The sequence below is a fragment of the Phoxinus phoxinus genome (genome assembly GCF_949152265.1).
Source record: "Phoxinus phoxinus genome assembly, chromosome: 8".
Classification (NCBI taxonomy): domain Eukaryota; kingdom Metazoa; phylum Chordata; class Actinopteri; order Cypriniformes; family Leuciscidae; genus Phoxinus; species Phoxinus phoxinus.
The window spans coordinates 38,489,501-38,512,000 of NC_136883.1; the positions used below are offsets into that span (position 1 = coordinate 38,489,501).

At 48.1% G+C, this 22,500-nt stretch overlaps 1 protein-coding gene across 8 annotated transcripts in view; it reads left to right on the forward strand.

Annotated features, from left to right (window-relative positions):
* The first annotated feature begins 683 nt into the window (after positions 1–683).
* Positions 684–22,500, forward strand: part of trpm7 (transient receptor potential cation channel, subfamily M, member 7) — a 62,282-nt gene continuing 40,465 nt past the window's right edge. For all 8 annotated transcript variants that reach the window (XR_013798684.1, XM_079621628.1, XM_079621629.1 and 5 more), the window contains exons 1-5: positions 684–865; positions 19,861–19,940; positions 20,407–20,445; positions 20,523–20,718; positions 21,909–22,122. Coding sequence is in view for 7 of the 8 variants with exons in the window: in XM_079621628.1 (XP_079477754.1) it covers positions 863–865; positions 19,861–19,940; positions 20,407–20,445; positions 20,523–20,718; positions 21,909–22,122 (532 nt within the window). In the remaining variant the exon portion in view is untranslated. The remainder of the gene's footprint in view (positions 866–19,860; positions 19,941–20,406; positions 20,446–20,522; positions 20,719–21,908; positions 22,123–22,500) is intronic.

Here is a 22,500-nt window from a genome sequence, read left to right on the forward strand (position 1 = left end):
GGCACGGGATAAAAAATTATAATAATAATGGTAATTGTGACTTTTAATCTCACGAAATTGCGAGTTTATATATTTATTTATAGAAAACATGTGAATTGTCAGATATAATTTAGAATTGAGAGAAAAAATAATGGGTAACACGTTATAATAAAGTTCATTAGTGTATTAACTAACCATGAGCAATACATTAGTTACAGTATTTATTAATCTTTGTTAATGTTAGTTCTCAGTGCATTAACTAATGTTAACTACACAACCTTTGATTTTAATAATGTATTAGTAAATGTTGATATTAACACGAACTAAGATTAATAAATGCTGCAGAAGTATTGTTCATGTTAACTAATGAACCGTAGCCTATTGTAAAGTGTTGCCATGGACCGTTTTATATGAAGTGTCTTTAATGCACTGTGATCACACTGTGCTTTGATGAACTAACATGAACACAGATGAACAGATGTGCCAGATGTCCTGCTCACTGTAAGTTAACGCGTTAACTGATGAACTGTAGTTCCCGCATGCGCCCTGCGCGCCGCTCGTGAGGTGTGCTATGATAACAATAAACGTAGCCTGTAGGTGTCAGTGATCCCGACGCGCCGCGCGCTCCGCCCCGGTCATGTGACGCGCCGCGGCTCTGACTCACAGCGGGAGGGACGGGCTCGAGCGACGCGTCACGCCGCGTCAGTCTGGACTCGGGAGTCGCACAATTATGAAAAATCCACCTTCCGCTGGAGCTTCAGCGGACGCACACGAATCCCTCCGCCGCCACCGGGCTCTCCTCCCGCGGCTTCCCGAGACGCGACGCGCCGATAGATGGCTAGACGCCCTGGGTCGCGACGCGTGAGTCTGAACGCTGAAGAGAATGGTACGGATCTTTTCTACTGTTTATGCGTGGCACACTGACGCTGACTCTTGCTGCATGAGAGAAACGCGCTTGACAGGCGCTGACGCTAGGCGTCGCGGCGCGGCGCTCCGGCTCGTGGTTCACCGCTAGAACCCTGTCCGGTACCGGGAGCGTCTGGAAACACCTGGCGTCGCGTTCACACAGCAGAACGCACCGATCGTGTGCGTTCACATATTGAAAGCCTCGGGTTATGAGTAAACTGTTAGCTTAGCAGCTCGCGCCGTTTCTCGAATAACTAATAACTAAAATAACCACGTGAACTGTAATATTATAAGCAATATTCATAACGGAGTTTCTTCTTGATAGGCGGGAGATTTGAGGAAATATCTGCGGTTGGATCTGCAGCACGGTGGATTATAGATGTTACACAGTTTATGTGTTCATTGATAATCGTGTTTATGTTCATTAGTGCGTTTTAAACGTGTACCTCACACTCGTCTGCCGTTGGTCTGTCAGTGTGGCACGGGACGTCACGTGTCGTCACTGACCGCGAACGATTATTAATCGAATAAACGCAGCGAGTTTCGCACTCATATTGAGTATAGATGTGTTGAGGCCCGTTCACTCTATGATCAATAATTATGATGACTATATTAAATCCCACACTTGTAGATGATAATCCGTTCATTCTCATTTTTACGTCTGTCGCTATAAAATGCTTCCTCTGCTAAAAACAATCGCTAAAGCTAGCATTGGCTGGTGTTAGATGGTCTCCTAGCTAAGTGTCTGAAACCCCTGTAAACCAGCATGAGAGACCAGTTCAGACTGGTTTATTCAGCAGGGTAATGTTTTTATTGTTCATCAGTTATTGAAATTATATCGTTCCTGTGTGTCGTGTAAACTGTTTTTTGTGTGTGTTTTTTACATTAAGAATAATTGGTAGTATCTTCATCATAATTGTGACAGTTATGGTCTCTGCTGAGGCATAGGCTCCTCATGTGAAGATGACTGTATACGTGTGTTTATTGTAAAGTGAAATCTTCTGAGTAATGCTAATTATGTCATTGTTTGTGGCGATGACCAGAATCGCTCCAGCTTCGGTGTTTACGGTGTCTGTGGAGCGTGCTTCGGCTTGACCTGTGTGTGTTTACAGTGGTAAAGTCAGATTACTGGAAACACAACGCACTGGACAATAGTGACACCAGAATAACAATGTTCATGATTCTGAAGCTGAAAACATTATTTTTGATGAATATTCGCGCACTCTTTCACGGACTAGATCTGTCTAAAGTACGTCACCTCGTTCTGCTGATAGATTCCCAGAGTTCATCTGCAGTTCTCAGAACCACGGTCATCTTCTCCAGGCCCAACTGGATTTTCCTGCAGGTCCGCGTGTTTGCGGGGCCTAGGGCCGAATTGTTAGTCTAAACTAGTTGCGCACGTCATTCCTAACCCGAGTGAAGCACAGAAGAGGATCTGTAGAAGAGTGACTCGGGGTTTGTGATGGAAGTCAATGGGGTCCAGAGTTGTTTTCGGCGTCATGAACGCACACTCGCGCAGAAGCAACTAAAGCTGGAATCGTTTTGAAAAATAGTTTTTTTTGGTTCCACTGAAGAAACAACGTGACGAGAGTAAAGTTTATAAATATAATTCTTTTTTTTGTGAGGAATATCCTTAAATGACAATAGTTGAAGTTTGTTAGTTTAAGAAGTGTTTGATGTATAATTTGAGAGTTTCTTTAAAACTGTGGAACCGGTTTGAGATTATCTCTGTTAATAAGTAGATGACACACACACACCTTCACTGACACACACACACACATTATTATGCTAATTTTGGAATGTTGCGTAAATAAACCCCTGAATGGAAACACTAATTGTAAACTGCAGGTGAGTGAGTGCGCTGGTCGAGCTGTGATCTGATCTGATCACACATGCGCAGAAACTCGTTTTTTCCAAATAAATCCCTCCATAAACAGAGGCTGTGATTGGATGACTGGAGTAACCAGCGGACCAATGGCGTCGCAGCGTGTCAGATGTTGGTTTGGTGTTTCTTAAACGCCCGAGTCGAAATGTGTGATGAGAATGATGTGTGTGATTCCCTCCAGAAGTGCCTCACACACACACACACACACACCACACACACACACGAGTGTGTTCCCGAACACCAGCGTCCGCACGCCAGTGGACACGCCAGCGGTTACTGAGTTTCGTCTTCTCGACCGATCGATCGTTGGGTTAGGGTTAGAACCGCAGCTTGCTAAACGTGTGTGTGTGTGTGAGAGAGAGAGAGCGCGCGAGAGAGAGAGAGTGAGTTTCAGGCAAAAGTTTGATTTTTTTTTTTTTTCACTTTTTCTCTTCACACAGAAACTTCAGAGTCACATGCTCAAGATTACTGTAATACCAGACCTGACACACACACACACGCTCTATCTCACTCACTCACTCACTCCCTCACACACACACAGACACACACACACACACACACACACACACACACACTCTCTCTCACACACACACAGGGTCTGTAATTCTGAAGTGTTAATATGAGATTCAGCAGATTATGAACAGTGTTTATGATGATCTGAGTTTAGAAACTTCACTGACGCTTTACTGGAGAAACACTCGATAATACAGTAAATCATGAGAAGATCTGTGTGTGTGTGTGTGTGTGGGGCTATTGTGTTGCTGTGTAAAGGCAAGTGTTTTGACTAATTTGGTACTGTTTACAGTGATATCAGACACACACACACACTCTCTCTCTCTCTCTCACACACACACACACACACACACACACACACACACACACACTCACAGTCTCTCTCACTCTCTCTCTCACACACACACACACACACACACACACACACACACACACACACACACACACTCACAGTCTCTCTCACTCTCTCTCTCACACACACACACACACACACACACACACACACACTGGTTGAGTTCGGATTGGAAGGTGAAGGACAGTCCGAGGATGTTTGACACAGTTTCACAAAGTATTTTATCAGTAAATGAAAGCAGATTTCCTCCAAATGAGAGTCAGTATCCATTATAATGTGTGGAGTATCATTTAAACTGGGAAATAATCAAAGGAATCATTTAATCACACACTTTTTGTTAATGGTTTAGTTCTCCCAAACTGAAGATTCTGTCGTTACTCACCAACACGGATCACAGCAACGGCGAGTCACACGGACACAGAAGAGAACACTGTTGAATAAAGTTGTTAGTTTTGTTTGAATATTATTCTCGTCTGAAACTTGGAAATAATTTGTCGGGTTTATCCTATTGTTTACTATATTTATTCGCTCCCTCGCCTCAGTGTCGTTGTGGGTTTTTGTTTGAAATAACGCAAATCATTCGGCGGAGTGATATAGACGTTATGCGGTAAAAACCTGCCAGGAACTACTTTAGCCGTGTTTCCCTGGAAATAACCGCACACCTTAGAACGCTCGTCAACCAATCAGAATCCAGCATTCAACAGCCCCGTAGGACAAGTCCAAATAAAGTTATGACAAAAACGTTTAATGAAATGATTAGGACATGATCTGAACCGATCTGAACAGTGAGTGTGAATCCGCTCCCGGACCGCAGGAGGCGCTCGCGGATCCGCAGAACGGGCGTTTCCCCGGTAACCGCTGTTAAACACTGCTTTATTAGGCATTACATGAAGGTAAGATGAAGAAAAAACATGCCATCGACACTTTTCTGAAGAGAATCCTTTCCTTCAGAAATACATTCATATTCATGAATTAATTAATCTGAATATGATTCCCCTCAGCACTCGGTTGTAAACCCTGACTGCGCCTGCGCGAGGCTGACAGCGATTCCCGCCAGTGTTTATCGCCACATCAATGATAATTAAAATACAAAACCGTAATTCTGACCGTCGAGACTTTAGTCATGGTTTATCGTCAAACCGGGAACAGTTTAATCTCTAATAGAAAGTCACAAAAACAGCATTTATTTAAAATAGAATTGTTTGTAACATTATAAATGCCTATAATACACTTTTAGTATTAATTTCTTTAAAAATAAACTCACTGACTCCAAACTTTTGAATGGTGGTGTGTGTGTGTGTATATATATATTTTTTAAAATAAAAGGCTGTAATCACCATGAGTGCGGTTCTCAGACTGACTGCTCTGTGAATCACTGACCTCCAGTGGTGACCTCTGACCCCAACCCCCCCTGCTGTATTGTGTTTGATGGTTTAGTTTGAAAGCTCACGAGGTTGATTGTTTGAGTGTGTGTGTGTGTGTGTGTGTGTGTGTCCTCATGATGGTCTGAGGTGTGTTTATCTGATAACTGGTTATCTGTGTGTTTATGGCCGTGAGCTTCATATCAGGATCGTTCATCAGTGATGTAAAGCTGAAGCAGACGTGTAAAGTGTTACACACACACACACACACACTGATGGAGTCGCAGTATCTGATCATGCGTCTCGTTTGCTTGTTCACACTGGGAATCATCTTGGATTCACTTCAGTGTTCCTCAGCTGAACAGTAAAGGTCACGGGGTCGTGAATGGAGTGTGTGTGTGTGTGTGTGTGTTACAGTGAGTGACTCTGGTTGGTTGTTAAGATGTTATAAAGTGAAGGGTTAGTGTGACGGGTTTGTTTATATGGTGTAAAAAGTTTTGTGCTGATGTTGCGCTCTCACACACTCTCTCACTCACTCACTCACACACTCTCTCACTCACTCACTCACACACTCTCTCTCCCTCACACACTCACTCACTCTCTCCCTCACACACTCTCACACACTCTCACACACTCTCTCACTCACTCACTCACACACTCTCTCACTCACTCACTCACACACTCTCTCTCCCTCACACACTCACTCACTCTCTCCCTCACACACTCTCACACACTCTCACACACTCTCTCACTCACTCACTCACACACTCTCTCACTCACTCACTCACACACTCTCTCTCCCTCACACACTCACTCACTCTCTCCCTCACACACTCTCACACACTCACTCACTCTCTCCCTCACACACTCTCACACACTCACTCACTCACTCTCTCCCTCACACACTCTCACACACTCACTCACTCACTCTCTCCCTCACACACTCTCACACACTCACTCACTCACTCTCTCCCTCACACACTCTCACACACTCACTCACTCACTCTCTCCCTCACACACTCACTCACTCTCTCCCTCACACACTCTCACACACTCACTCACTCTCTCCCTCACACACTCACTCTCTCCCTCACACACTCTCACACACTCACTCACTCACTCTCTCCCTCACACACTCACTCACTCTCTCCCTCACACACTCTCACACACTCACTCACTCACTCACTCACTCACTCACTCACTCTCTCCCTCACACACTCTCTCACTCACTCACTCACTCACTCTCTCCCTCACACACTCTCTCACTCTCTCCCTCACACACTCTCTCTCCCTCACACACTCACTCACTCTCTCCCTCACACACTCTCACACACTCACTCACTCACTCTCTCCCTCACACACTCTCACACACTCACTCACTCACTCTCTCCCTCACACACTCTCACACACTCACTCACTCACTCTCTCCCTCACACACTCACTCACTCTATTCCTAACCCGAGTGAAGCACAGAAGAGGATCTGTAGAAGAGTGACTCGGGGTTTGTGATGGAAGTCAATGGGGTCCAGAGTTGTTTTCGGCGTCATGAACGCACACTCGCGCAGAAGCAACTAAAGCTGGAATCGTTTTGAAAAATAGTTTTTTTTGGTTCCACTGAAGAAACAACGTGACGAGAGTAAAGTTTATAAATATAATTCTTTTTTTTGTGAGGAATATCCTTAAATGACAATAGTTGAAGTTTGTTAGTTTAAGAAGTGTTTGATGTATAATTTGAGAGTTTCTTTAAAACTGTGGAACCGGTTTGAGATTATCTCTGTTAATAAGTAGATGACACACACACACCTTCACTGACACACACACACACATTATTATGCTAATTTTGGAATGTTGCGTAAAAAACCCCTGAATGGAAACACTAATTGTAAACTGCAGGTGAGTGAGTGCGCTGGTCGAGCTGTGATCTGATCTGATCACACATGCGCAGAAACTCGTTTTTTCCAAATAAATCCCTCCATAAACAGAGGCTGTGATTGGATGACTGGAGTAACCAGCGGACCAATGGCGTCGCAGCGTGTCAGATGTTGGTTTGGTGTTTCTTAAACGCCCGAGTCGAAATGTGTGATGAGAATGATGTGTGTGATTCCCTCCAGAAGTGCCTCACACACACACACACACACACCACACACACACACGAGTGTGTTCCCGAACACCAGCGTCCGCACGCCAGTGGACACGCCAGCGGTTACTGAGTTTCGTCTTCTCGACCGATCGATCGTTGGGTTAGGGTTAGAACCGCAGCTTGCTAAACGTGTGTGTGTGTGTGAGAGAGAGAGAGCGCGCGAGAGAGAGAGAGTGAGTTTCAGGCAAAAGTTTGATTTTTTTTTTTTTTCACTTTTTCTCTTCACACAGAAACTTCAGAGTCACATGCTCAAGATTACTGTAATACCAGACCTGACACACACACACACGCTCTATCTCACTCACTCACTCACTCCCTCACACACACACAGACACACACACACACACACACACACACACACACACTCTCTCTCACACACACACAGGGTCTGTAATTCTGAAGTGTTAATATGAGATTCAGCAGATTATGAACAGTGTTTATGATGATCTGAGTTTAGAAACTTCACTGACGCTTTACTGGAGAAACACTCGATAATACAGTAAATCATGAGAAGATCTGTGTGTGTGTGTGTGTGTGGGGCTATTGTGTTGCTGTGTAAAGGCAAGTGTTTTGACTAATTTGGTACTGTTTACAGTGATATCAGACACACACACACACTCTCTCTCTCTCTCTCACACACACACACACACACACACACACACACACACACACACACTCACAGTCTCTCTCACTCTCTCTCTCACACACACACACACACACACACACACACACACACACACACACACACACACACACTCACAGTCTCTCTCACTCTCTCTCTCACACACACACACACACACACACACACACACACACTGGTTGAGTTCGGATTGGAAGGTGAAGGACAGTCCGAGGATGTTTGACACAGTTTCACAAAGTATTTTATCAGTAAATGAAAGCAGATTTCCTCCAAATGAGAGTCAGTATCCATTATAATGTGTGGAGTATCATTTAAACTGGGAAATAATCAAAGGAATCATTTAATCACACACTTTTTGTTAATGGTTTAGTTCTCCCAAACTGAAGATTCTGTCGTTACTCACCAACACGGATCACAGCAACGGCGAGTCACACGGACACAGAAGAGAACACTGTTGAATAAAGTTGTTAGTTTTGTTTGAATATTATTCTCGTCTGAAACTTGGAAATAATTTGTCGGGTTTATCCTATTGTTTACTATATTTATTCGCTCCCTCGCCTCAGTGTCGTTGTGGGTTTTTGTTTGAAATAACGCAAATCATTCGGCGGAGTGATATAGACGTTATGCGGTAAAAACCTGCCAGGAACTACTTTAGCCGTGTTTCCCTGGAAATAACCGCACACCTTAGAACGCTCGTCAACCAATCAGAATCCAGCATTCAACAGCCCCGTAGGACAAGTCCAAATAAAGTTATGACAAAAACGTTTAATGAAATGATTAGGACATGATCTGAACCGATCTGAACAGTGAGTGTGAATCCGCTCCCGGACCGCAGGAGGCGCTCGCGGATCCGCAGAACGGGCGTTTCCCCGGTAACCGCTGTTAAACACTGCTTTATTAGGCATTACATGAAGGTAAGATGAAGAAAAAACATGCCATCGACACTTTTCTGAAGAGAATCCTTTCCTTCAGAAATACATTCATATTCATGAATTAATTAATCTGAATATGATTCCCCTCAGCACTCGGTTGTAAACCCTGACTGCGCCTGCGCGAGGCTGACAGCGATTCCCGCCAGTGTTTATCGCCACATCAATGATAATTAAAATACAAAACCGTAATTCTGACCGTCGAGACTTTAGTCATGGTTTATCGTCAAACCGGGAACAGTTTAATCTCTAATAGAAAGTCACAAAAACAGCATTTATTTAAAATAGAATTGTTTGTAACATTATAAATGCCTATAATACACTTTTAGTATTAATTTCTTTAAAAATAAACTCACTGACTCCAAACTTTTGAATGGTGGTGTGTGTGTGTGTATATATATATTTTTTAAAATAAAAGGCTGTAATCACCATGAGTGCGGTTCTCAGACTGACTGCTCTGTGAATCACTGACCTCCAGTGGTGACCTCTGACCCCAACCCCCCCTGCTGTATTGTGTTTGATGGTTTAGTTTGAAAGCTCACGAGGTTGATTGTTTGAGTGTGTGTGTGTGTGTGTGTGTGTGTGTGTCCTCATGATGGTCTGAGGTGTGTTTATCTGATAACTGGTTATCTGTGTGTTTATGGCCGTGAGCTTCATATCAGGATCGTTCATCAGTGATGTAAAGCTGAAGCAGACGTGTAAAGTGTTACACACACACACACACACACTGATGGAGTCGCAGTATCTGATCATGCGTCTCGTTTGCTTGTTCACACTGGGAATCATCTTGGATTCACTTCAGTGTTCCTCAGCTGAACAGTAAAGGTCACGGGGTCGTGAATGGAGTGTGTGTGTGTGTGTGTGTGTTACAGTGAGTGACTCTGGTTGGTTGTTAAGATGTTATAAAGTGAAGGGTTAGTGTGACGGGTTTGTTTATATGGTGTAAAAAGTTTTGTGCTGATGTTGCGCTCTCACACACTCTCTCACTCACTCACTCACACACTCTCTCACTCACTCACTCACACACTCTCTCTCCCTCACACACTCACTCACTCTCTCCCTCACACACTCTCACACACTCTCACACACTCTCTCACTCACTCACTCACACACTCTCTCACTCACTCACTCACACACTCTCTCTCCCTCACACACTCACTCACTCTCTCCCTCACACACTCTCACACACTCTCACACACTCTCTCACTCACTCACTCACACACTCTCTCACTCACTCACTCACACACTCTCTCTCCCTCACACACTCACTCACTCTCTCCCTCACACACTCTCACACACTCACTCACTCTCTCCCTCACACACTCTCACACACTCACTCACTCACTCTCTCCCTCACACACTCTCACACACTCACTCACTCACTCTCTCCCTCACACACTCTCACACACTCACTCACTCACTCTCTCCCTCACACACTCTCACACACTCACTCACTCACTCTCTCCCTCACACACTCACTCACTCTCTCCCTCACACACTCTCACACACTCACTCACTCTCTCCCTCACACACTCACTCTCTCCCTCACACACTCTCACACACTCACTCACTCACTCTCTCCCTCACACACTCACTCACTCTCTCCCTCACACACTCTCACACACTCACTCACTCACTCACTCACTCACTCACTCTCTCCCTCACACACTCTCTCACTCACTCACTCACTCACTCTCTCCCTCACACACTCTCTCACTCTCTCCCTCACACACTCTCTCTCCCTCACACACTCACTCACTCTCTCCCTCACACACTCTCACACACTCACTCACTCACTCTCTCCCTCACACACTCTCACACACTCACTCACTCACTCTCTCCCTCACACACTCTCACACACTCACTCACTCACTCTCTCCCTCACACACTCACTCACTCTCTCCCTCACACACTCTCACACACTCACTCACTCTCTCCCTCACACACTCACTCTCTCCCTCACACACTCTCACACACTCACTCACTCACTCTCTCCCTCACACACTCACTCACTCTCTCCCTCACACACTCTCACACACTCACTCACTCACTCACTCACTCACTCTCTCCCTCACACACTCTCTCACTCACTCACTCACTCACTCTCTCCCTCACACACTCTCTCACTCTCTCCCTCACACACTCTCTCTCCCTCACACACTCACTCACTCTCTCCCTCACACACTCTCACACACTCACTCACTCTCTCCCTCACACACTCTCACACACTCACTCACTCTCTCCCTCACACACTCTCACACACTCTCTCACTCACTCACTCACTCACTCTCTCCCTCACACACTCTCTCTCCCTCACACACTCACTCACTCACTCACTCACACACTCTCTCACTCACACACTCTCTCTCCCTCACACACTCTCTCACTCTCTCCCTCACACACTCTCTCTCCCTCACACACTCACTCACTCTCTCCCTCACTCACTCACTCACTCTCTCCCTCACACACTCTCTCACTCACACACTCACTCACTCTCTCCCTCACACACTCACTCACTCTCTCCCTCACACACTCTCTCACTCACACACTCTCTCTCCCTCACACACTCTCTCACTCTCTCCCTCACACACTCTCTCTCCCTCACACACTCACTCACTCTCTCCCTCACTCACTCACTCTCTCACACACTCTCTCTCCCTCACACACTCACTCACTCTCTCCCTCACACACTCTCTCACTCACACACTCTCTCTCCCTCACACACTCTCTCACTCTCTCCCTCACACACTCTCTCTCCCTCACACACTCACTCACTCTCTCCCTCACTCACTCACTCTCTCACACACTCTCTCTCCCTCACACACTCTCTCACTCTCTCCCTCACACACTCTCTCTCCCTCACACACTCACTCACTCTCTCCCTCACTCACTCACTCTCTCACACACTCTCTCTCCCTCACACACTCTCTCACTCACACACTCTCTCTCCCTCACACACTCTCTCACTCTCTCCCTCACACACTCTCTCTCCCTCACTCTCTCACTCTCTCCCTCACACACTCTCTCTCCCTCACACACTCACTCACTCTCTCCCTCACACACTCTCTCACTCACACACTCTCTCTCCCTCACACACTCACTCACTCTCTCCCTCACACACTCTCTCTCCCTCACTCACTCACACACTCTCTCTCCCTCACTCACTCACACACTCTCTCTCCCTCACACACTCACTCACTCTCTCCCTCACACACTCACTCACTCACTCTCTCCCTCACACACTCTCACACACTCTCTCACTCACTCACTCACTCTCTTGCTCGCTCACTCACTCTCTAACTCACTCTCTCACTCACTTTCTTACACACACACACACACACACACACACACACACACACACACACACACACACTCTTACACACATACTCTCTCTCCTGTTTTCTAATATTCTTGTCCTCCGTCAGACTCGTTCATCACTCCTCTCTCGACCGCCTGCTGATTAACTGTGTTGAGAAACCCAGTGTAGCTCGCCCCTCTCTCTCTCTCTCTCTCTCTCTCTCTCTCGCTCTCGCCGGGATGTTTCTGTACTCGCTGCTGCGTCAGAAAGATGAAGATGATGACGATGAGTGTGAGGTAGACGGACAGCATCTCAATCTCACGGTTTCTGACTTTCAGTGTTTCTGCTCGTGTGTGTGTGTGTGTGTGTGTAATCCTCTCGCTGGGAACAGGAGGAACTCTGGGAAATTTAATTAAAGATCCCTGGTGTTAATTCCTGTGGCTAGAGCCGCTAGAGATCGCTTTAAAGTTCCGTCGTCTTGTGTGGAATACAGAGGCTTCTCAGAAGTGAACATGTTGTTGTGTCCCTGCATTCAGAAGTCAATGGGGTCCGTTTGATTCCCAGCGTTCTTCAGAATGTTCATACTGGTTTTGAGGCGGTGATGGCAGGATCTTACACTTCTGTATAGATGCGTGTTACTGAGATGTTTTAGATGTTTTAGACAAAAGCTTCTGTTGTGTGCATCAGGTTTGTTCTAATGTCATAACTGCTATGGGTTATTGCTTTAATGAGAGTTTTCTCACGATCTCCTGCGTAACATCGGCTTCATATCCGTCCGCTGGAAAATGACCTTTAAATATATAATACTTTAGTTGAAATCTACAGACGCAAATAGATACGGTGCGTTAGCATTATACATCCTTAATGGAACGTTTTTATGAAACATTTTAATTGCATGTTTACATGTTACTGCTCGTTTCAGAACGCTAAAAGTGACGTGATGTTTGAAGAACGTTTTAAAGGACAATTCCGGTGAATACGACCCTAGGGGTGATCACCACACGGTTACAGAGTCGACCGTTCTCTGGGATGTGTTTTCATGATAATCGAATGTAAAGAGTTTTATCTCTAAACCAGATCGAGCCGCGAACGCCGTGCTACGTGCGCTGAGCTGTGACTTGCTCACGTAGCACGGCGTTCTGTTTCCCAAAGATGGCTCATGTCTGTACGCGATGAGTTCTGTCTCTGTAACGCGAGTTCTGTCTCTGTGACGCGAGTTCCGTCTCTGTGACGCGAGTTCCGTCTCTGTGACGCGAGTTCCGTCTCTGTGACGCGAGTTCCGTCTCTGTGACGCGAGTTCCGTCTCTGTGACGCGAGTTCCGTCTCTGTGACGCGAGTTCCGTCTCTGTGACGCGAGTTCCGTCTCTGTGACGCGAGTTCCGTCTCTGTGACGCGAGTTCCGTCTCTGTGACGCGAGTTCCGTCTCTGTGACGCGAGTTCCGTCTCTGTGACGCGAGTTCCGTCTCTGTGACGCGAGTTCCGTCTCTGTGACGCGAGTTCCGTCTCTGTGACGCGAGTTCCGTCTCTGTGACGCGAGTTCCGTCTCTGTGACGCGAGTTCCGTCTCTGTGACGCGAGTTCCGTCTCTGTGACGCGAGTTCCGTCTCTGTGACGCGAGTTCCGTCTCTGTGACGCGAGTTCCGTCTCTGTGACGCGAGTTCCGTCTCTGTGACGCGAGTTCCGTCTCTGTGACGCGAGTTCCGTCTCTGTGACGCGAGTTCCGTCTCTGTGGCGCGAGCTCCGTCTCTGTGGCGCGAGCTCCGTCTCTGTGGCGCGAGCTCCGTCTCTGTGGCGCGAGCTCCGTCTCTGTGGCGCGAGTTCCGTCTCTGTGACGCGAGCTCCGTCTCTGTGGCGCGAGCTCCGTCTCTGTGGCGCGAGCTCCGTCTCTGTGACGCGAGTTCCGTCTCTGTGACGCGAGTTCCGTCTCTGTGGCGCGAGCTCCGTCTCTGTGGCGCGAGTTCCGTCTCTGTGGCGCGAGCTCCGTCTCTGTGGCGCGAGCTCCGTCTCTGTGGCGCGAGCTCCGTCTCTGTGGCGCGAGCTCCGTCTCTGTGGCGCGAGTTCCGTCTCTGTGGCGCGAGCTCCGTCTCTGTGGCGCGAGCTCCGTCTCTGTGGCGCGAGCTCCGTCTCTGTGACGCGAGCTCAGTCTCTGTGACGCGAGTTCCGTCTCTGTGACGCGAGTTCCGTCTCTGTGACGCGAGTTCCGTCTCTGTGGCGCGAGTTCCGTCTCTGTGGCGCGAGCTCCGTCTCTGTGGCGCGAGCTCCGTCTCTGTGGCGCGAGCTCCGTCTCTGTGGCGCGAGCTCCGTCTCTGTGGCGCGAGCTCCGTCTCTGTGACGCGAGTTCCGTCTCTGTGACGCGAGTTCCATCTCTGTGGCGCGAGTTCCGTCTCTGTGACGCGAGTTCCGTCTCTGTGACGCGAGCTCCGTCTCTGTGGCGCGAGCTCCGTCTCTGTGGCGCGAGCTCCGTCTCTGTGACGCGAGTTCCGTCTCTGTGACGCGAGTTCCGTCTCTGTGGCGCGAGTTCCGTCTCTGTGACGCGAGTTCCGTCTCTGTGGCGCGAGCTCCGTCTCTGTGACGCGAGTTCCGTCTCTGTGACGCGAGTTCCGTCTCTGTGACGCGAGTTCCGTCTCTGTGACGCGAGTTCCGTTCCGTCTCTGTGACGCGAGTTCCGTCTCTGTGACGCGAGTTCCGTCTCTGTGGCGCGAGTTCCGTCTCTGTGGCGCGAGTTCCGTCTCTGTGGCGCGAGTTCCGTCTCTGTGGCGCGAGTTCCGTCTCTGTGGCGCGAGTTCCGTCTCTGTGGCGCGAGTTCCGTCTCTGTGGCGCGAGTTCCGTCTCTGTGGCGCGAGTTCCGTCTCTGTGACGCGAGTTCCGTCTCTGTGGCGCGAGTTCCGTCTCTGTGGCGCGAGTTCCGTCTCTGTGACGCGAGCTCCGTCTCTGTGACGCGAGCTCCGTCTCTGTGGCGCGAGCTCCGTCTCTGTGACGCGAGTTCCGTCTCTGTGGCGCGAGCTCCGTCTCTGTGGCGCGAGTTCCGTCTCTGTGGCGCGAGTTCCGTCTCTGTGACGCGAGCTCCGTCTCTGTGGCGCGAGTTCCGTCTCTGTGACGCGAGTTCCGTCTCTGTGACGCGAGTTCCGTCTCTGTGACGCGAGTTCCGTCTCTGTGACGCGAGTTCCGTCTCTGTGGCGCGAGTTCCGTCTCTGTGACGCGAGTTCCGTCTCTGTGACGCGAGCTCCGTCTCTGTGGCGCGAGCTCCGTCTCTGTGGCGCGAGTTCCGTCTCTGTGGCGCGAGCTCCGTCTCTGTGACGCGAGTTCCGTCTCTGTGACGCGAGTTCCGTCTCTGTGACGCGAGTTCCGTCTCTGTGACGCGAGTTCCGTCTCTGTGGCGCGAGCTCCGTCTCTGTGGCGCGAGTTCCGTCTCTGTGACGCGAGTTCCGTCTCTGTGACGCGAGTTCCGTCTCTGTGACGCGAGTTCCGTCTCTGTGACGCGAGTTCCGTCTCTGTGACGCGAGTTCCGTCTCTGTGACGCGAGTTCCGTCTCTGTGGCGCGAGTTCCGTCTCTGTGGCGCGAGTTCCGTCTCTGTGACGCGAGTTCCGTCTCTGTGGCGCGAGCTCCGTCTCTGTGACGCGAGTTCCGTCTCTGTGGCGCGAGCTCCGTCTCTGTGGCGCGAGTTCCGTCTCTGTGGCGCGAGCTCCGTCTCTGTGACGCGAGTTCCGTCTCTGTGGCGCGAGCTCCGTCTCTGTGACGCGAGTTCCGTCTCTGTGACGCGAGTTCCGTCTCTGTGACGCGAGTTCCGTCTCTGTGGCGCGAGCTCCGTCTCTGTGACGCGAGTTCCGTCTCTGTGGCGCGAGCTCCGTCTCTGTGACGCGAGCTCCGTCTCTGTGACGCGAGCTCCGTCTCTGTGACGCGAGTTCCGTCTCTGTGACGCGAGTTCCGTCTCTGTGACGCGAGTTCCGTCTCTGTGGCGCGAGCTCCGTCTCTGTGACGCGAGTTCCGTCTCTGTGGCGCGAGCTCCGTCTCTGTGGCGCGAGCTCCGTCTCTGTGGCGCGAGCTCCGTCTCTGTGGCGCGAGTTCCGTCTCTGTGGCGCGAGCTCCGTCTCTGTGACGCGAGCTCCGTCTCTGTGACGCGAGCTCCGTCTCTGTGGCGCGAGTTCCGTCTCTGTGACGCGAGCTCCGTCTCTGTGACGCGAGTTCCATCTCTGTGGCGCGAGTTCCGTCTCTGTGACGCGAGTTCCGTCTCTGTGGCGCGAGTTCCGTCTCTGTGGCGCGAGCTCCGTCTCTGTGACGCGAGCTCCGTCTCTGTGACGCGAGTTCCGTCTCTGTGACGCGAGCTCCGTCTCTGTGACGCGAGTTCCATCTCTGTGGCGCGAGTTCCGTCTCTGTGGCGCGAGTTCCGTCTCTGTGGCGCGAGCTCCGTCTCTGTGGCGCGAGCTCCGTCTCTGTGGCGCGAGTTCCGTCTCTGTGGCGCGAGCTCCGTCTCTGTGACGCGAGCTCCGTCTCTGTGACGCGAGTTCCGTCTCTGTGACGCGAGCTCCGTCTCTGTGACGCGAGTTCCGTCTCTGTGACGCGAGTTCCGTCTCTGTGACGCGAGTTCCGTCTCTGTGACGCGAGTTCCGTCTCTGTGACGCGAGTTCCGTCTCTGTGACGCGAGTTCCGTCTCTGTGACGCGAGTTCCGTCTCTGTGACGCGAGTTCCGTCTCTGTGACGCGAGTTCCGTCTCTGTGACGCGTCTTCTTATTAAACGGTCTGAACACTTACAGTTCTCAATGCCTCATTATGCTAGTGTTAGTGTGAGGCTGTTTTCAGCTTTGTTAGTCGTATTAACTAGCGATTTATTTTGACCTATTCTATACCCCATATACTAGCATTATAAGCTAATCAGTGTTTAGAGATAAAACTCTTTACATTCGATTATCATGAAAACACATCCCAGAGAACGGCCGACTCGTTGACCATGTGTTAATCACCCCTAGGGTCACATTCGCCGGGATTGTCATTTAAAGCGGTGGTTGATTATGATTTGACTTCTTTAACTGTAGTTAGTGTGTAATGTTGTGTTTGATCATAAACAACATCTGCAAAGTTACAACGCTCAACGTTCAAAGCAAAGGGAATATTTGCTTTTACAGAAATCGCTTATTAAGAACTACAACAAACGGCTGGAGGAACTACACGAGCTTCTTCAGGTTATGACATCACCAACCCTAGAATTTACATAAACCCCGCCCCCGTTATCATGATTTATAGATTATCAAGACCGAATATGCTAATCAATGACTAGAAGATAACGTAAGCAACGTAAATTCCTCAACTAACCGTTCAGAAATGTCCTGTTCTTCTACATGTTGTCATGTAGTCTCTCCATCATTCTGACTCCGGTTTGAACATAAATGGGCTAAAAGTTTTTGATATTTTCAGTGTGTGTGTGTGTGTGTGTGTTAGGTAAAAGGACACAAGCTGTTGTAGCTCCGCCCCCTGTGCCGGGAGCAGCGGCTCATTTGCATTTGAAGGGACACACACACACAAATGGTGCGTTTTCGCTAACCCTCAAAAAGTGATTAACATGCGATATACAAATATCTGTGGGGTATTTCGAGCTAAAACTTACACACACACACACACACACACACACACACACACACTCTGGGGACATCAGAGACTTACTCTACATCTTGTGGAAAGGGTATTAGGAGCCATTTAACGTAACCAAGAAAAAAAACTTGACGTTTTAAACATTCAGAAATAACATTTTCATAATTTAATGTGAAGCAAAACCTTCAGATCATATTTGTGAGTTGCTGTAAATCGTGAAGTGTGTTTGTGGATCATGCGCGGCTCTGGGCGTTTCTGGAGAGGTAATCTTCTGTTTGTGTCATTATTGTAAGCCGTATGATTAGTGTTTAGTGTGCAGTTCTGAGCTAACTGGTAGTTTGGTGAGTTACAGAAGATCCTGATGCTGCCGTGTCTGATCTCTGACGTCCTCTCGCCGGACACGTCCACGCGCAAGGTTTATCATGTGAGGGTTTGTGTGAGTGTACGCGGGTAACGTTGCAGGTGATGTTTAGGGTTATGAGCTCATAACCTTCTGTTGTCGTGGCGACGACCTCATCGCTGATGTCACGTGATCAGAAGGCCAGCATCAGGACGAGTGTTGAGGATCTTCAGTGTGAGTTTCTCTCTGGAATGTGAGCCTGACGCTGGACGCCTCCACCCGTTCACACGACACACGATACTGTGTTTATTCTGACGCTGGGCTTCAGTGTTTGCACTGCTAATGCGTCTCAGGCTCGTAAAGCACCACACGATGACAGTTCTTCAGACCTTAATGGAACATCGCAGTGATTTATTCCAAGTAACTTGAGTTACGTAATCAGATTACTTTCTCAAGTAACTAATAAAGTAACACATTACTAAACCTTACGACAAAATACCTGAGTTACTTTTTATACATTTATTGACTGACAGGTGTGTGTGTGTGTGTGTGTGTGTGTGTGTGTGTGTGTGTGTGTGTGTGTGTGTGTGTGTGTGTGTGTGTGTGTGTGTGTGTGTGTGTGTGTGTGTGTGTGTGTGTGTGTGTGAATTATGGTTATTGTAGTTCTAGACTAAATGTGAGTGTGCATTTACATGAGTGCTTGCACAAAAAAAACCATTAAATATTCCTCAAAATTAATAAAATCAGTGAAATGCAGAATCAGAATACTATGCAAACCTCCAATAACTACATATGTTAAATACAACATGCATTTAATCTCACTTTATTGACCAATGTACTTGCTTCTGACCTTCGATAAGCACAAATGACTATATTGTTTTGGTAAAGTCTGTGTTAAACTCTTCCTCCTCATTACTCCTCAGGTTTCCAGAAGAACAGCGGACGGGTTTGCTTGAGCGGCGTCCTCTATTTATCAGCCTGAACATTTCACTTTTTGTCATCCTAAAAAAACAGCTTCACTCTATACACTAAAGTGATAAGATAAGACAAAATAAAATGAGAATTCAATTTTTTTTTTTTTTTTTTTTACAAAATGTATTGATAGCTCAGACAAAACCATTGGCTCTGGCTCAAACTCCGCCTGTGGTTTATGTAAATAAGAACACGTGGACATCACTGCACATAATTAGGGCAGCCGTGTAACTGGCAGATTAACTTTAAAGGGTAAAAATCAATCAAACTGTTGTAAATCCGTTCTGCCGGTCATGTCTGTTCAGCTGATATTCTGCTTGTGATTTTGTTATTGTTGGACTTTATGGCAATATTAATACATTTTATATTGATTTTTAAGGACATTTTTGTTACTTGTGTACAACGTCCTTGATGTAATGACGTAGTTTGGCTCTTTCGCACCGAACACAAGCGTGTGTGTTTCACTCAGCGCACGTGTGAACACAGGCTTTAACGTCTGCATGAAATCTATTTTTGTAAAATACAACTTGGTGATCTCATTGTGAACATGTTTAATGTTATAACTGATCTTCTAGTGAAATGACAGTCTTCTCTGATTCTCCAATCAGTTAGTCCGCTTAGACTCCGCCCCTTCCTTAGTCACATTCAGACCCGCCTCCATTTTTAGTGACACGCCCACATCTCAACATCCAATCAACAACGGACAGTTAGAACAAAGCCCCGCCCTGTTTTTGTTCTCAATAATCTGCTACAGTCGCTCTACATCAGATTATCTGTTAAGTCACAACTTGAATATTAATATTTAACCCTTTAAATGAAGAAATGCCTTTAGTAGCATAGCATGTTAGCCTTGCGACTGCAGTGTGCGCTCCACTGATATCGACTGCTGCAGTGGTGTTTCGTGTGCCTGGACGTCAGTGCGGTGTGTGAGTGACGTCTGTGGTCTTGTTTGTCTCCTGCAGTCCCAGAAGTCCTGGATCGAACACACTTTCACCAGGAGGGAATGTGTGTATATTCTGCCCGTGTCCAAGGACCCGCACAGGTGCGTCACACACTCTTACACATCTGATCATGACCAGGTCAAGCTTCAGTGGAACATCACACAGACTCACGAATCTAGAGACCAGTTGCTTAAACTCAGTCTCTATGAGCTAGTCTGAGCAACTAGCCGTTAACTAGCGGTTAATCCGACGCGCGTTCTTGCATTCAAATTAGACCAGTCTTAGGGCCAGTCTTAGGGCCAGTCTAATAATTAATTATTTATAAATATATACATGCAAATATTTCTCAAATATATTTAATTTAATATCATCATATAAATGCTTGCGTGTGTATTTATATATACAAAATATATTATACACTGTACATGCGTATATATTCTGTAAACACAAACTTTTATTTTAAATGCGATTAATCTCAATCGTTGCCCAGCACTAGTTTTTAAACGTTAATGTTTTGCAGAATCCTTTAGCTTTAGCAGCAGCGTGACGGTCAGTTGTGTTTTGCAGATGCCTCCCGGGATGCCAGATCTGCCAGCAACTGGTGCGGTGAGTGTCCTCACACACGACATGTAGACGCTTCACACACTCCGAGCGCGTGCTGATGTGTGTGTGTGTGTGTGTAGGTGCTGCTGCGGGCGGCTGGTCCGACAGCATGTGGGCTTCACGGCCACACTGGCGGTGAAATACTCAGACGTGCGCGTGTCCGACGGCGAGCCGGATCTGGAGCAGTGGAGTGTGGAGAAACACACGGAGGAGAGTCCCACTGATGCTTACGGAGTCATCAACTTCCAGGGCGGATCGCATTCATACAGAGCCAAGGTATGAACACTCACTCACTCACTCACTCTCACTCTCTCTCTCTCTCACACACACTCACACACACACACACACACACTCACTCACTCACTCTCACACTTACACTCACACTCACTCACTCTCTCACACTCACTCACTCTCTCACTCACACTCTCTCTCACACACACACACACACACACACTCACTCTCTCACACTCCCTCTCTCACACTCACACACACTCACACTCACTCACTCTCTCACACACTCACTCACTCACACTCACTCACTCTCTCACACACTCACTCACTCTTTCACACTCACTCACTCTCTCACTCACACTCTCTCTCTCACACACACACACACACACACTCACTCTCTCACACTCCCTCTCTCACACTCACACACACTCACACACACTCACTCTCTCACACACTCACTCACTCACACTCACTCACTCTCTCACACACTCACTCACTCTTTCACACTCACTCACTCTCTCACTCACACTCTCTCTCACACACACACACACTCACACACACACACACACACACTCACTCTCTTACTCTCTCACACACACTCACTCACTCTCTCACTCACACTCTCACTCTCTCACTCACTCTCTCACTCACACTCTCACACTCTCTCACTCTCTCACACACTCTCTCACACACTCTCTCACACACTCACACACACACACACACACTCACTCTCTTACTCTCTCACACTCACTCACTCTCTCACTCACACTCTCACTCTCTCACTCACTCTCTCACTCACACTCTCACTCTCTCTCACACTCACTCACTCTCTCACACTCTCTCACACACTCACTCACTCTCTCTCACACTCTCTCTCTCTCACTCTCTCTCACACACTCTCTCACTCACTCACACTCTCTCACTCACACTCTCTCTCACTCACACTCACTCACTCTCTCACTCACACTCTCTCTCACTCTCTCTCACTCACACTCACACACACTCACTCACTCTCTTACTCTCTCACAAACTCACTCTCACACTCACACATACTCTCACTCACTCACACTCACACATACTCTCTCACTCACTCTCACACGCACACTCACTCTCTCACACTCACACACACACACACACACTCACTCACTCACTCACTCTCTCACACTCACTCACACTCTCACTCACTCACACACACTCTCACACTCACTCTCACACTGATTGTTGTGTCTCTGCAGTATCTGCGCCTGTCCTACGACTCGCGCCCCGAGGCTGTGCTGCGGCTCATGCTGAAGGAGTGGCAGATGGAGCTGCCGAAGATCGTCATCAGCGTTCACGGGGGAATCCAGAACTTCGACCTGCACCCGCGCATCAAACATGTGGTGGGAAAAGGCCTGATCAAAGCTGCCGTCACCACCGGGGCCTGGATCCTGACCGGAGGGGTCAACACAGGTCAGACACACACACACACACACACGGTCACGACTTACAAATGAGGAGAGCAATAGAAGCAATTCAACTAACAATAGGTCAACAATATTAAAGTGCTGTGAGTGTTGACGAGTCTCAGTTAGTCCAGCACAGTACAGAGAGCAAGGTGTTTTTTTAATAGCTATAAAATATTTAGTGATGTGAGCAGCTCCCGTCGGATCATCCGGCTGGAATGAGAGGTAGAGTTGTGTGTCGTCAGTGTAACAGTGATGGGAAAACATGTAGAAGAGAAGCGGTCCCAGCACTGAGCCCTGAGGCACTCCAGTAGCTAGATGATAACAGTGATGGGATAAACCATGTTTCTGAATGACAGACACTAGTGATGACATGTAGATGGAG